Source organism: Corticium candelabrum, chromosome 8 (assembly GCF_963422355.1).
Source record: "Corticium candelabrum chromosome 8, ooCorCand1.1, whole genome shotgun sequence".
Taxonomy (NCBI): domain Eukaryota; kingdom Metazoa; phylum Porifera; class Homoscleromorpha; order Homosclerophorida; family Plakinidae; genus Corticium; species Corticium candelabrum.
The window spans coordinates 7,898,966-7,913,965 of NC_085092.1; the positions used below are offsets into that span (position 1 = coordinate 7,898,966).

Sequence of the window (15,000 nt, forward strand, 5' to 3'; positions counted from 1 at the left end):
GCAAGGTGCAGTTGAGTATATAGACAACTCTAGTTGACGACACGAATCAGCATCTAATTGAGTTACCAACTAAAGAAGTCACGCGCGTGCGCGCGCGCACACACACACACACACACACACACACACACACACTGATACCTGATTAATCAACTCAATATTTTTATTGCCCATACTGTAGGCTCAATGGTTTGCAGGAAGGCAACCGATCCACTGGATGGCCCACCATTCGTCGTCGGCACTCTCACATTACTGCGTCAATACCACACAGACTGTGCTGATCAATTCCTTGCTCTGGTTGGCCAATATGTACGCACGATGGTGTGTGCAGTCAAATCCGCCTCGACGGCCAAGTAAGACCATCTAATTTAATAATGAAATGTCATGCATGCATGGATAGACATTTGTGTGTGTGTGTGTGTCTGTCTGTCTGCCTGTCTGTCTGTCTGTCTGTTTGTGTGTCTGTCTGTTTCTCTGTGTGTGTGTGTCTGTCTGTCTGTCTGTCTGTCTGTCTGTCTGTGTGTGTGTGTCTGTCTGTCTGTCTGTCTATCTGTTTGTTTGTCTGTTTGTTTGTCTGTCTGTGTGTCCGTCTGTCTGTCTGTCTGTTCATCTGTTTGTGTGTCTGTCTGTCTCTGTGTTTGTCTGTGTGTGTGTGTGTGTGTGTGTGTGTGTGTGTGTGTGTGTGTCTCTGTGTCTGTCTGTCTGTCTGTTTGTGTGTCTCTCTGTCTCTCTGTGTGTCTGTTTGTGTGTCTGTCTGTGTGTATGTCTATCTTAAATGCATGGGAAATGTGTGTTTAGAAAAATAATTTATTTTTTATTTTTATATTTATTTGTATCTTGTGCTTATATCTCAATGTATCTGATGGTATTTTAGTTAATTAACTAAAATAATTAATTGTTAATTATTAAATAAATATATAAATGTTAGTATTATAAAAAATAAATTATTAATATAAAATTTTAATTAAAAACTATTGATTTATTTTTAAAGTTTGTAGTTTCTTTCGTGTATATCTTATGTTAATATTTTGTTGTTTTTAATCAATTAATTAATATTTTATTTTATTTATAGATATTTATTTCATTTTGTTTTTATATTTTACATGTGTATTTGTAATTTGTTAATTTAATTTACTTTTATTTATTTATTTATTTATTTATATTTATTAATTTATTTATTTATTATTTTATTTATTTATTAATGTATTTATTTATTATTTATATTTATTAAAAATTTATTTATTTATTTATTATTTATTATTTCTATTTATTTATTAATTTATTTTATTGTTTTCTATTTGTTTGTTTGTTTGTTAGTTTATATATTTAATTAATTCTTTATTTATATATTTACTTATTTATTTATTTAATTAATTATTTATTTATTTTATTGTTTTTTATTTGTTTGTTAGTTAGTTTATATATTTATTTAATTAATTATATATTCTATTAATTAATTAATTTATTTATTGTTTGTGTGTCTTATAGAGACAAAGTTGTTGAACTTCCTCCTGAAGTCATCAACACGTTGGTCTATTTAGAAGATTTTATCACTTTTGCTAAGATTCCTCGAAAGGTGAGAGCTGGCACTCAAAGAAACGAACACAAACGCTGAGATTATCAAATAGATAGAACAATTCGACAGATGGACAGACATGTAGACAAACATGAAGACAGGCAGACAGAAAGAAGGACATGTAGACAGATATAAGGACAGACGGACGGACAGACAGACAGACAGACAGAAGATGGATAGACGGACAGACGGACGGACAGACGCACAGACAGGCAGACAGATGGACAAACGGACGGATGGACAGACAAGTGGATATACATAGACAGATATACATACACATCGTTGTTGAGATATTCGAGTAGACAACTTGATATTAATTAACGTGAGATTTTCTTGCGCCAGGTGATCGAATGCCACATTCCTGGCTACATCTTCGATGAGTTTAGACGACAAGCTTGAGCATAGACACACGCTACTGTGTGTGGTATGTAGACTTGTTAGCAGTATTAGTGTATGTGTGTGTGTATGTATGCGTGGGTTGGTTGAGTTTTCTATTTTCATAAAAACGTACATTGAAACCCTTGACATTGAACCCCTTCACGTCTTCACTTGATCTCTTCTATTCGAACGTTGTTACCCAGTCTTCCAGCCCATGGTGTGTGCAGTTGATAAAGTATGTCCCGTATTTCTTTGATTAAATGCCGTCCTTGAATAAACGCCGCAGCCGAGAGTACAGATAAAATATAAACAAACGACGCTCTCGGATAAAGAATGCCGCGTGTTGTCTATTGCTATTGCTCAGTTGTGCGAGAAACGTTTTTTTGATGGCAACGTTGAGGGCTATGTCTTCTGTGTCATTGTTCTGATGACTTCTCTCTCTTTCTCGTTTGTCTAGGTACAGGAAAGCTTGGTGACGTATTGCTCTACTTGTTAGCTGCTCTATCTTGTAGACTATACGCTAGGGTTTGTTGTGTTGGTGTTTGATTAGTAGATGATGATTTTCTAGATTATTTGCTAGTGTGAAGCAGTTGCCTTTTATGTTATTCCAGACACTAAATGTTTTGTGTTAAGATGGAATATATAACTTATAAGAAAAACTATATTGTATGTGTGTGTGTATATATATATAAATATATGTGTGTGTGTGTGTGTGTGTGTGTGTGTGTGTGTGTGTGTGTGTGTGTGTGTGTGTGTGTGTGTGTGTGTATAGTACAGTATATTCAATACAACAAATCTACTATACAGGCAAATCCCATGAACTAAAATTACTGTCATTATTGATAGATATATACATACATATTTAATTTATTTTTAATTTTTATATTTTTATATATTTTTATAGTAAAATATTAATTTAAAGTTTAAGTCTAAATATTATTAGACTATTCAAAAATTTATAGAAAATATAAGAGTACTACCGGTAATAGAAATTTTGATCTTGTGGGTTTCACCTTAAAGGGTGTGATGTATACGGACGTGATTGGGTGACGTGTGGCAGGCCACTTCATCAGCTAGGTAGCTAAGAGGTCATCCTAGCAACGTGCGTTCTGGGCGGCTTCCGCTAGAGCTGACGTCCTGATTCCTTCTGTTATTGTAGTGTCCTAATTTTTTGTCACTTCTTGGTTTCTGTTTGTTATCTGTGGTTCCATTTGGATGATTAAGATGGCCGCTCTGTAGCTACCCAGCAACGTTGCCGCGTTGAGAGACCTTGATATGTGCGCGTGTATAGACGGGCAGCGCATACAGAGCTAGATCAATCATTTACGTACATTCGTGTCTCTCAAATCATCAAGTTTGGTTGACATGAAGCATCCTATAGCCAGCTGCCTGTCTCTGCTCCTTCTTCTCGTGCTGTGTCTGATATCTGTCGCGTTCTCTGAACGTGAACCTGACAAGGATGCATCAGGAGATCTCTTGTTACCATCAAAGTCGTCTGCTGACGCCAAGAATGATTCTCTGGTTACTGTCGTGTGTGCTGCCGAGTCGGAGCCACCTCCCAATGGCACAAATAGCACACATCATTACATCATAGATCGTCCATCGACAGACCAGTTTATTCGACTGTACGTCTATAAGACATCAAAAGATTTAGGATTTGTGATTGTGATTGTACGTTGTGTAGGAAGTTTAATGGAACACTCGGGGCTATACCTAGAAGTAGTGACTTTATGGGATCAGGACTGGATAGAGTAAAAGTGCTGTGAGTCTTTTGTAAACTTGTTGGTGCTAACATAACATTAATGATTAACATGAAGAGACATGTCACATCAGAACATCCGTTCAATATCTCCATCAGATTCGGATACATTTCAGATGTTTCGTGAAAGTATCATGAGCATGTAAGGGTAATCAACAGATGCCACCGCTAACAATTGCTCATGTGGTTTACTTGTTGTAGCAACTTGACGTTTAACGCTATTGTTAACGTTGATGTACATGCATTCGACAATTTCACGCCTCTAAGAGCAGTGCAAGTGTATGTTGATGGTGTAATTCTAGTTGACATTCTTGTTGTTATGTGTTGTTGTCGTTGTGATGTCTAGTGACCTAACTGGCAATGCTGATATTCCATGTCATCAGATGTGCTTGTTGTCGTCTCTCAAACGGCCACACATTGAGTACAAGGGTGAGTGTACAGGCACCGATGGTGAGCGGATCAGCTTCTCTTCGCACTCCAATCCTCTAAATTGTCAAGGTATTAAGACCATTAATTAATTAATTAATCAACCATTTGACGGTCACGTGACACACGTTATTGGTGATTGCACATTTTGTATTCTGTGCTGCAGACTTAAAAGTAGATGCAACTGACCCATCCAATGCAGTTCAATCTGCAGTCAAAGTGTCTTATGATGGACCAAGTACGCGGGCATGCATTCCACGTACCAAACAAGGAGTGAATCTCAGTCTGTTTTTTGTGTCCTAGGTGCTGCTGTGTACGCTGGTATAGGACTTGTGGTCTGTGGAATATTTGCTGTTTGTATATTTACTGCTGCAGCGTTTCTCATCATCAGGTGAGCGTCCCGTCTACCTCAATGTGTTCGCAACTGTTGTATACCCATGCATTATCGGTTGTTGCATGTTTTCTGTAGTTTGTGTGTCTATAGCATCTTTCTTCCTACATGCACCCACTTGCTTGTTAGCTTGTTTGTTTATTTTCCTTTCTCTGTTTGCGTGGTCATTCTTCTCTGTCTGTACGTTAGTCTGTCTGTCAGTGTGTATGTCTACTTGTGTGTTCTGCCTGTTAGTCTGTCTGTCAATGTGTATGTCTATTTGTCTGTTCTCTACCTGGCAGTCTGTCTGTCAGTGTGTATGTCTATTTGTCTGTTCTCTGCCTGTTTGTCTGTCTGTCAGTGTGTATGTCTACTTGTGTGTTCTCTGCCTGTTAGTCTGTCTGTCAGTGTGTATGTCTACTTGTGTGTTCTGCCTGTTAGTCTGTCTGTCAATGTGTATGTCTATTTGTCTGTTCTCTACCTGGCAGTCTGTCTGTCAGTGTGTATGTCTATTTGTCTGTTCTCTACCTGGCAGTCTGTCTGTCAGTGTGTATGTCTATTTGTCTGTTCTCTGCCTGTTTGTCTGTCTGTCAGTGTGTATGTCTACTTGTGTGTTCTCTGCCTGTTAGTCTGTCTGTCAGTGTGTATGTCTACTTGTGTGTTCTGCCTGTTAGTCTGTCTGTCAATGTGTATGTCTATTTGTCTGTTCTCTACCTGGCAGTCTGTCTGTCAGTGTGTATGTCTATTTGTCTGTTCTCTGCCTGTTTGTCTGTCTGTCAGTGTGTATGTCTACTTGTGTGTTCTCTGCCTGTTAGTCTGTCTGTCAGTGTGTATGTCTACTTGTGTGTTCTGCCTGTTAGTCTGTCTGTCAATGTGTATGTCTATTTGTCTGTTCTCTACCTGGTAGTCTGTCTGTGAGTGTGTATGTCTATTTGTCTGTTCTCTACCTGTTTGTCTGTCTGTCAGTGTGTATGTCTATTTGTCTGTTCTCTACCTGGTAGTCTGTCTGTGAGTGTGTATGTCTATTTGTCTGTTCTCTACCTGTTTGTCTGTCTGTCAGTGTGTGTGTGTGTGTGTGTGTGTGTGTGTGTGTGTGTGTGGGTGTGTGTGTGTGTGTGTGTGTGTGTGTGTGTGTGTGTGTGTGTGTGTGTGTGTGTGTGTGTGTGTGTGTCTATTTGTCTGTTCTCTACCTGTTTGTCTGTCTGTCAGTGTGTATATCTATTGGTCTGTTTTCTACCTGTTTGTCTGTCTGTCAGTGTGTATGTCTACTTGTGTGTTCTCTACCTGTTAGTCTGTCTGTCAGTCTGTATGTCTATCTGTCTGTCTGTTCTCTACCTGTTAGTCTGTCTGTAAGCGTGTATGTCTATTTGTATGTCTGTCTATCTCCATCTGTTCGCGTACAGCTAATGCAGATCAAACAGGCATGCCTCACATTAATCTCTATATGTGTCCGTTGCAGACGCAGAAAGCGCACTAGAAAGCAAGAGAACCCACGGAAAGTAAGTCGCAGAGTCGTCAACATGAATGCCAATCCTCTCTACGAGGAAAGGATGATGTCTGGATCATCTGGGATGTTTGGAATGTCACGCAGCTCAGAGAACATTCTCTACTCGACATCAGAAAGACCTAAACCAGAGCTCCCATCCAACGTCAATTTAGCTTACACTCGTGAAGATGAGAGCAGCTGTGAGTTTCACATCTATGAAGAAGCTGATGCAGTCACAGGAATTAGAAACGTTCAAAATCCTATCTATGACGGTTCGAGCGACTAATCATACATTGAGTTTGTTGTGTGTGTGTGTGTGTGTGTGTGTGTGTGTGTGTGTGTGTGTGTGTGTGTGTGTGTGTGTGTGTGTGTGCGTGTGCTGCAATGTACTTCTAATGTAACATTTCCAATGCAGCTAGTTAAGACATTAGCTTCTTCTTTCATGTTTTTGTTGTCTTGCTTCACTAATAGTTTAGCAAGCATGACTATTTTATGGCAAAATGTATTTAATTATAGTAAGAGAACATTACTAGTAAGTGCAGCACAGCGTCGTAATTAGGCATGAGGCAACCACGGCAACTGCCAAAAGAGTGGGTGTGACAGTTTAAACGGGTGTGTCCATAAAAATATGTTTAGACTTGCCTGGGCATCCGCGACTTAGTGAGCAGACTTCAAGATCAACAAAGAGAAAGTAGTAGCCTTGAACTTCCAGACCAGAGAGCTCTCTGGTCTGGAAGTTCGAGGCTAAGAAAGTAGGCGATTGATAGTGCAGGTAATCGTAGGCTTGGTCAGTTGTTTTCATAGTCTAGAGTCTGCCGCCGGTCACGTGACTGACTCTTCATTCCTCCCACTCTCCTCCCACTTTCTTCCACTCTCCTCCTATCACGTGCAGGAAACGGTAGGTAAACTTTTGAGGCTAGTTAGGCCTATGTTCACGTACGATCTGTGCAACAATAAACACAATCTGACAGAATACGTGTGTTCCCGCCAAACTTGATACGCTCCAACACGTGACAGGTGACTGAACACCGAGAAGCGCTGCGTGGCAACCGTGAATATTCTTTCAGTATTTGTGTTTCAGCAAATGAGTAGTTGCACTGATCAGGTAAGCATTCTAGCTTGATTGTTACTACTGTCTTCTACAAATTGTCGTTGCAATGTAGAGAATTTGAGATTTGTAATGTCGTAATTCACTAGATGAAGTTGAGTTTTCTGCACTCGATCCTACGAATTGTACTTCAGACAATGATTAAACGAAGTTAATTTGATGTTGTAAAACATATCATATTGCAGTTAATTAGTTAATTAGTTTGTCACGTGGCAGCCAGCAAACTTATCTAAAGTACCCGGATGTACAGTCGTTTTTGTGTTTGTACACTCAGCTCCAAACGTGCCTTCAGTCCTGGAATAATCGCGACGAAGTTTACTCGAGACTCGACACGTTTCTAGATGTTGTGCTTGACGATCGAGAAGTGCACGGAGAGACGAAGCTGATCAAAATCAAGTCAACGTTTACAAAGCGATGTTTCAACAAACTCAAGCTTTTACTGCAGCAGGTATCTACTTTAGACTTAGAAGTACAATGTCTAACATAATGTGAGATAATCGTAGCTCCCACGCAATAGAGAGGTGCATCCCTCCACTTACTATGTAGTCTAGTGTATTGTGAGATGCATCGCTCCAATACAATAGTCTAGTGTATTGTGAGATGCATCTCTCCAATAACAATAACTAATGTATTGTAAGATGCATCCTTCCAATACAATAGTCTAGCGTATTGTGAAATGCATCCCTCCAATACAATAGTCTTGAAATAAAGAAAGCCTCAAATCACTAATCAAGTCACCTGGATGTTCGTCGTCTGTGTTATATAAACAAACAAAACAACGAATCAAAGACGAACACCAACATCATCTTGAGTCCAAACTGAAAAGTTTACAAGTTCAAGGAACCACCAGCAGACTTGATGATAAATACTGTCATTCTTGGTCAAAAGTTGTCTGTCAACTATCCACTTATAAACTATCTTTTATTCTAAATGCTGTGTCAGAGACTCTACCCATCAATGCTACTCTTACACTTTGGAAGAGGAGGTCTTGTGATCAATGCCCTAATTGTGGAAAAAGGCAGACCTTACTACACGTCTTAAACAATTGTCCAGTTCTTTTGAATAAAGGTCTATATACTCATCGTCATGTCTCTATACTGAGAATATTGTACAATATGGCAAGGTTGAAATTGCCCAAAGAAAATATTATCTATGCTGACCTCGAATATAGTGATGTGCCCTTCCCTTCACACATTATTAATTCAAGGTTAAGACCTGATATTATTATTTGGAATGAAAGAACCAACAGAGTCCATATAATTGAACTGACGGTGTGCTATGAAACAAACTTTCAGGCAGCAAACCAACGCAAGTGTGATAGATCCACTGAACTGGTCGAAGAGATAAGATCAAGTTATAATTGCCAGCAAATAAACATCTGTATTGGTTCAAGGGGTATCATTGATCATCATGGACTGGACCATTTTCTTCAAATTCTTAAAGCAACAACCAAGGAATGTAAATGTTTAATATCTTCAATCATCACTTGTTCTATTGAAGAGTCACACAGGATATGGATAATGAGAAATATGAAGTAACTGTATTATAACTTATTGATGTTTACTTATTTACTTTGATGTTTCGTGTACTTAGTCTTTTGCGCATGCATTATGAGGGGCAGTGCAAAAGATTATAGAGCCCCAGACTAGCTTGTATATTTTGGTACTGCACTATTGTTACGTGCGTTGGCCTGGTACTAGCTAGTTGCTCCCTGTTTATTTCAATAAATGGGTCTACATCGTGTATTGTGAGATGCATCCCTCCAATACAATAGTCTAGTGTATTGTGAGATGCATCCCTCCAATACAATGGTCTAGTGTATTATGAGATGCATCCCTGCAATACAATGGTCTAGTGTATTATGAGATGCATCCCTGCAATACAATAGTCTAGTGTATTATAAGATGCATCCCTCTAATACAATAGTCTAGTGTATTGTGAGATGCATCCCTCCAATACAATAGTCTAGTGTATTGTGAGATGCATCCTTCCAATACAATAGTCTAGTGTATTGTGAGATGCATCTTTCCAATACAATAGTCTAATGTATTGCAGGGCTCGAAAAATAGGTCGTCAAGTCATCATTTGACAAGGAAAATTTTACAACTGACGACTAACGTTCTAGTCTAGGTCGTCAAATAACGACTAGAGCAGACTAACGCTGGTTTGCAATGGCTTTCTCTGTATGCAGGTGGATAACTGTACTGTACTGAAACATGCGCCGCTTTGACGCTCACATTCGGACATTTGTTGTACAATGACATGTACGCGTAGTATGTAGCAGCGCGCTATACGTTGACAAACTGCTCATATCCCAAATAATGAAACTGGACTTGCAAGAGCCATCCCAGGATTCCGACAAAGTAAAGGCATGAGTTTGTGACCAGGGAGCAGTGGAGACAATGGTAGATCATGTAGGTCGAAATAGGTAGATATGATTTTAGTAGCAAGAACTGATATGTGGAAGTCTGGTTGAAACCCTGCCTTGTTTTGACAAAGAGAGGTGGTATGCGTTTAATCGCTAGTTCAATTAGCTATCATTATTGTCTTCCTTGCCTCTGTGAAGAAGTCTACATGGCTCTGTAAAATCTAGCACGTCCTATCCATTGGCTCAGCGGTAATGTGTGTGTCGGTTGCATGCCATTGTGAGAATACTGCGCTGTATTCTTGCACTGCACTGAATTCTAGAAGGTCGTACAAACTGGCTGCATACCACTAAACACCATGATTGATATCAACATGACTCCTAGACTAAAAAATTTTGACGACCTAAAAATTTTGGAAACTCGTTAAATGACGACAAGTAGTTGGACCAATTTTTCGAGCCCTGTACTGAGAGGTGCATCCTTCCAATTATAATACACTAGACTATTATATTGGAGGGATGCATCTCACTATACAATAGTTTAGTGTATTGAGAGCTGCATCTTTCCAATTTAATACAACAGTGTAGTGTATTGTGAGATGCATCCCTCCAATACAATAATCTAATGTATTGAGAGATTCATCCAAAAACACAAAAGTATTGTCAATTTGAGATGTATTGTTTTATTTAAGGCATGGTCAGCTCGTCAGTTCAAGAGAGTCGCAACTATTCTTCAGATTTTTCACTTTCTGTCTAATTGCCAGGGAAGACTTCATGCTGGTTTTGATGTGTTTATCAAACACGGCGTTGTTGATATACTGAAAGATGTGTGGAGTGACGTTGTTGGTGAATGTGAAATTGTTGGTGCTAAAGAGGGTCTTTCTGATGTTGGATGTGACATCATAGACACTCTTACTGTAAGAAAACAAGATAAAGCAGACAGACAAACAGATGGAAAGGCAGACAGACGAACAGATGGAAAGGCAGACAGACGAACAGATGGAAAGGCAGACAGACAAACAGGTGGAAAGGCAGACAGACAGACAGACAAACAGGCAAGCTGACAAATTGATATGCAGATATTAATCTGTATGCTGTTGATAGGGTATTACTGATTACTCGAAGAAGGCAAAGCTACTCGTTGTTGAAAAGTTCCTTTTGTCACTTGTGGGGACTGTCCTCAGTAAATCTGTTGCAAAGAACTTTGATTTACGGACAAAAGTATGACATGTTATATTGGCATATATGTGTATTATTGGGTGTTTGTTTGTCATATGTATGTATGTATGTGTTGGTCTGTCTCTGATGGTCTGCTTGTCCGTCTGTCTGTCTGTCTGTCTGTTTGCATGTCTGTCTGTCTGTTTGCATGTCTGTCTGTCTGTTTGCATGTCTGTCTGTCTGTCTGTCTGTCTGCATGTCTGTCTATTTGTTTGTCTGCATGTCTGTTTGTTTGTCTGTCTGCCTGTTTGCATGTCTGTCTGTTTGTCTGTCTGTCTGTCTGTCTGTCTGTCTGCATGTCTGTCAGTTTGTTTGTCTGCATGTCTGTCTGTCTGTCTGTCTGTCTGTCTGCCAGTCTTCATGAATGTCTGTCTGTCTGACTGTTTTTGTTAATTTTTTGTTAATTTTTGTTTGTTTATTTGTCTTTTGTCTGTTTGTTGTGTGTATTGCTTAGTTGTAATCCCATCTGTTGTAGATGTTACACTTTATTGTTGGTTTATTGGAACGATGTGAAGGTTTGCATGAAATGACTCGTCTCCTCAAAACTCCAGGGCTACTGGAGCAACTGTAAGGTTTTCACTTTACATGAAATACTTTATATCTGTTTTACATTGAACATAGAGCTAATGTTGCCATGGCGATTCCTCATTTGGGAGGTTGAGTGTGTTAAATGTCTATTGGGACTTGAAATTGAATGTATTGTGTTCAGACATCGAGCATCAGTTGTCAATGACAGAAATGCTGCTTCTTATGACGTTGGATACACCGAATAGACGACAGCAATTGTCTTGTGCGTTTGGTAACAAGAACATTCAGGCAAAGTTTATGTCTATTAGCCTGGACAATTTAGAAGAGGTAGAGACACAATCAGCTTGCTGTAATTAATGTAGCAATACGAATTGTTTACAAGCAGGTAGACAAAGTGACTAATACACAAAAATAGAATTATGACAGTTGTCTACAAACTTGTTTGTATATTGATTAAGCATTTGTCTTGTGTTGAATCGAAATACTTTATGTTATTAGATTGTTAAAGTTATATTTGGCAACGTCGGAAATCTTGCTTTAATATTGATAATGTTTTAGTTTACTAGCATACATACGAATGTCAGTTGTATCCATCTCGTCTAGGATGCACTGAAGTTTCTGTTGTTTCTCAACAATCAACGACAAGCAGAAACAAGGTTGGTTGGTTATGACATGGTTGTTGAATCTTGTTTATCTATTTATTGATTTTTGTTTATTTGTTTGTTTGTTTATTATTTATTGATTGATTGACTGATTGACTGATTAATTATTGATTGATTGAGTGATTGATTAATTGATTAATTGATTGATTGATTGGCTAATTGATTGATTGATTAATTGATTGCTTGATTGATTGATTGGCTAATTGATTGATTGATTAATTGATTGCTTGATTGCTTGATTGATTGATTGGCTAATTGATGATTGATAGATTGATTGATTGATTGATTGGCTAATTGATTGATTGATTGATTGGCTAATTGATTGATTGATTGATTGGATAATTAATTAATTGATTGATTGATTGGCTAATTGATTGATTGATTGGCTAATTGATTGATTGATTGGCTAATTGATTGATTGATTGCTTGATTGATTGATTGGCTAATTGATTGCTTGATTGATTGATTGATTGATTGATTAATTGATTGATTGATTGATTAATTGATTGATTGATTGATTGATTTACTAATTGATTGATTGATTAGCTAATTGATTGATTGATTGGCTAATTGATTGATTGATTGCTTGATTGATTGATTGGCTAATTGATTGCTTGATTGATTGATTGGCTAATTGATTGATTGATTGATTGATTGATTGATTAATTGATTGATTGATTGATTGATTTGCTAATTGATTGATTGATTAGCTAATTGATTGATTGATTGGCTAATTGATTGATTGATTGCTTGATTGATTGATTGGCTAATTGATTGATTGATTGGCTAATTGATTGATTGATTGCTTGATTGATTGATTGGCTAATTGATTGCTTGATTGATTGATTGATTGATTAATTGATTGATTGATTAATTGATTGATTGATTGATTAATTGATTGATTGATTGATTGATTTGCTAATTGATTGATTGATTAGCTAATTGATTGATTGATTGGCTAATTGATTGATTGATTAGCTAATTGATTGATTGATTGGCTAATTGATTGATTGATTGCTTGATTGATTGATTGGCTAATTGATTGCTTGATTGATTGATTGGCTAATTGATTGATTGATTGATTGATTAATTGATTGATTGATTAATTGATTGATTGATTGATTGATTTGCTAATTGATTGATTGATTAGCTAATTGATTAATTGATTGATTGATTGAGTGATTGGCTAATTGATGGATTGATGGATTTTGATTGATTGATTGTCTTAAACTAAACTATTTGTTCTGTGATTTTGCAGTGTTATGTCTTATCCATGTGTTGAGGCTGCTGTTGCTGATTGTCAGGTGAGCATGCTTGTTTACTAACACTTGTAGCATTAGTTTGATTTTTCTTCTTTTTGATGCAGTTGAAATGCCCGTATGTTGACAAGTCGCTGGGGATCATTGTGCATGTGAACATTGGTTCGAAGAGAATACTAATCTTTGTGAAGCCTTCACAGGTAGGTACTTATTTAGTTTATTGCATTGGAACGATGCATCTCACAATACACTAGACTATTGTATTGGAGGGATGCAGCTCACAATACACTAGACTATTGTATTGGAGGGATGCATCTCACAATACACTAGACTATTGTATTGGAAGGATGCATCTTACAATACACTGGACTATTGTATTGGAGGGATGCATCTCACAATACACTGGACCATTGTATTGGAGGGATGCATCTCACAATACACTAGACTATTGTATTGGAAGGATGCATCTTACAATACACGGTCAAACCCATTTATTGAAATAAATAAACAAATGGGGAGCAGCTAGCAACCCCTGTCCAACACGGTTAACAATCCCGTGGCGACATATGGGACAGCAGCTAAGAGCTCTAGACTAGCTACAACGAAGTTGGCTAGCACAGCAAGACTAAAGTAAAAGAGAAGACTAAGTTAACCATTAATTAAACACAGTAACAAGGCTATGAACTGTTCCTCTTGATCCAGATTTTAAATGACTCTTCCATGACAGTCTTGATAATCTGAAGACACATGTTCTCCTTTGTCCTAGCTGGTATACGTAGTTCCGTGCACAAAGAATTTAAATTGGCATTATGAATAAAACCTCTCGATCCAACGAGAAGGTTAAATTGCTTTACGAGATATCTCTTTTCTGACAGAGACTGCACTAGGTCGTAATATCTTGCAGTTTTTCTTTCGTCAGCTGCATCGAAGTTGGACTCATGACAGACAGTAAGTTCTACTAGGTAAATTCTCTGTACCACGTCGTTCCATAGAATGATGTCAGGTCTTTTGGCGGTCACAACGATGTCTGTTGGAAATGGAACAGTGCTGCAGGCAAGATCAGCGAAAACGTTGTAATTGTATTGGAAGGATGCATCTTACAATACACTAGACTATTGTATTGGAGGGATGCATCCCACAATACACTAGATTATTGTATTGGAGGAGTGCATCTTATACATTACCACTACAGTCGGTAGCTACCAAGTGCAATTAGAGAGCAGAAATATATGATGCATGGTACTATACTGTAAACGTATTTAATAGGTAAATGTGGTTGTAATATTTTGTTTTACTAATTTATTGTGTTGTAGTTGCCTCTGGGTCAGGATGTTGAAGACATGAATTGTGACACTATTGCAATTCAGTTTGCTGATATTGAGTCGGTACAATCAACAGGTAATTTGACATTTTCTCTCTCTATTTGGTTTTACTGATTGTTTGTGTTGTAGAGAATGTTGAAACCAACACAATTGAAGTAGTCATCAACACGAGAGTTGAAATTTGCGAGTTTGCTCTGGGATTTGTCCTTCGTCTGCTCTTTCCACATTCACATATCTACACATAATAGAAGTGTTTGAGAGATGACACGTACAGACACACACACACACACACACACACACACACACACACACACACACACACACACACACACACACACACACACACACACACACACACACACACACACACCTATTACTAATACCATTTATTATCTTTTTATTGCCTTTACTATGAGAGCACTCTGTCCTATTGATGTGCTACAGCATCAGTTAGAGGAAGCGCAAGAGAACAGAGAGTCAATCTCTGCATCATCTATACACATTGACGATGGAAAACTACCAGCAGGACGGAAGTTTCCAGTCAGT

The 15,000-nt window shown here is 38.0% G+C and overlaps 4 protein-coding genes across 4 annotated transcripts in view; all 4 read left to right on the forward strand.

Annotated features, from left to right (window-relative positions):
* Positions 1-2,098, forward strand: part of LOC134183145 (WASH complex subunit 5-like) — a 21,719-nt gene extending 19,621 nt beyond the window's left edge. The window contains exons 30-32 of the mRNA XM_062650614.1: positions 179-350; positions 1,486-1,573; positions 1,916-2,098. Coding sequence (XP_062506598.1) covers positions 179-350; positions 1,486-1,573; positions 1,916-1,972 — 317 coding nt within the window. The 3' untranslated portion in view covers positions 1,973-2,098. The remainder of the gene's footprint in view (positions 1-178; positions 351-1,485; positions 1,574-1,915) is intronic.
* Positions 2,099-3,657: 1,559 nt separating this feature from the next.
* Positions 3,658-6,533, forward strand: LOC134183478 (uncharacterized). The gene is made up of 7 exons (XM_062651028.1): positions 3,658-3,713; positions 3,769-3,852; positions 3,912-3,989; positions 4,057-4,208; positions 4,303-4,374; positions 4,440-4,527; positions 5,966-6,533. The coding sequence occupies exons 1-7, from the start codon at positions 3,682-3,684 to the stop codon at positions 6,276-6,278; spliced, it is 819 nt and encodes a 272-aa protein (XP_062507012.1). The 5' UTR covers positions 3,658-3,681; the 3' UTR covers positions 6,279-6,533.
* A 506-nt stretch (positions 6,534-7,039) lies between these two features.
* Positions 7,040-14,209, forward strand: LOC134183026 (synaptonemal complex protein 2-like). Its single transcript, XM_062650469.1, has 12 exons — positions 7,040-7,097; positions 7,375-7,548; positions 10,158-10,382; positions 10,570-10,686; positions 11,159-11,250; positions 11,305-11,339; positions 11,393-11,538; positions 11,815-11,867; positions 13,132-13,177; positions 13,240-13,332; positions 14,052-14,080; positions 14,125-14,209. The coding sequence occupies exons 1-12, from the start codon at positions 7,077-7,079 to the stop codon at positions 14,207-14,209; spliced, it is 1,116 nt and encodes a 371-aa protein (XP_062506453.1). The 5' UTR covers positions 7,040-7,076.
* Positions 14,210-14,865: 656 nt separating this feature from the next.
* LOC134183027 (uncharacterized) overlaps positions 14,866-15,000 on the forward strand; it is an 11,467-nt gene continuing 11,332 nt past the window's right edge. The window contains exon 1 of the mRNA XM_062650470.1: positions 14,866-15,000. This exon is cut by the window's right edge and continues 57 nt beyond it. Coding sequence (XP_062506454.1) covers positions 14,866-15,000 — 135 coding nt within the window.

What these genes read in the sequence shown, in the direction of transcription:
- LOC134183478 (XM_062651028.1), top strand. Translation starts at nt 3,682, where the DNA reads ATGGGATCAGGACTGGATAGAGTAAAAGTGCT. An exon ending in CGTGAAAGTATCATGAGCAT is followed by an intron (nt 3,853 to 3,911) that starts GTAAGGGTAATC and finishes TACTTGTTGTAG; the next exon opens with CAACTTGACGTTTAACGCTA. An exon ending in CCTCTAAGAGCAGTGCAAGT is followed by an intron (nt 3,990 to 4,056) that starts GTATGTTGATGG and finishes TGTGATGTCTAG; the next exon opens with TGACCTAACTGGCAATGCTG.
- LOC134183026 (XM_062650469.1), top strand. Translation starts at nt 7,077, where the DNA reads ATGAGTAGTTGCACTGATCAG. An exon ending in ACTTTGATTTACGGACAAAA is followed by an intron (nt 10,687 to 11,158) that starts GTATGACATGTT and finishes CATCTGTTGTAG; the next exon opens with ATGTTACACTTTATTGTTGG. An exon ending in CAACGACAAGCAGAAACAAG is followed by an intron (nt 11,868 to 13,131) that starts GTTGGTTGGTTA and finishes GTGATTTTGCAG; the next exon opens with TGTTATGTCTTATCCATGTG.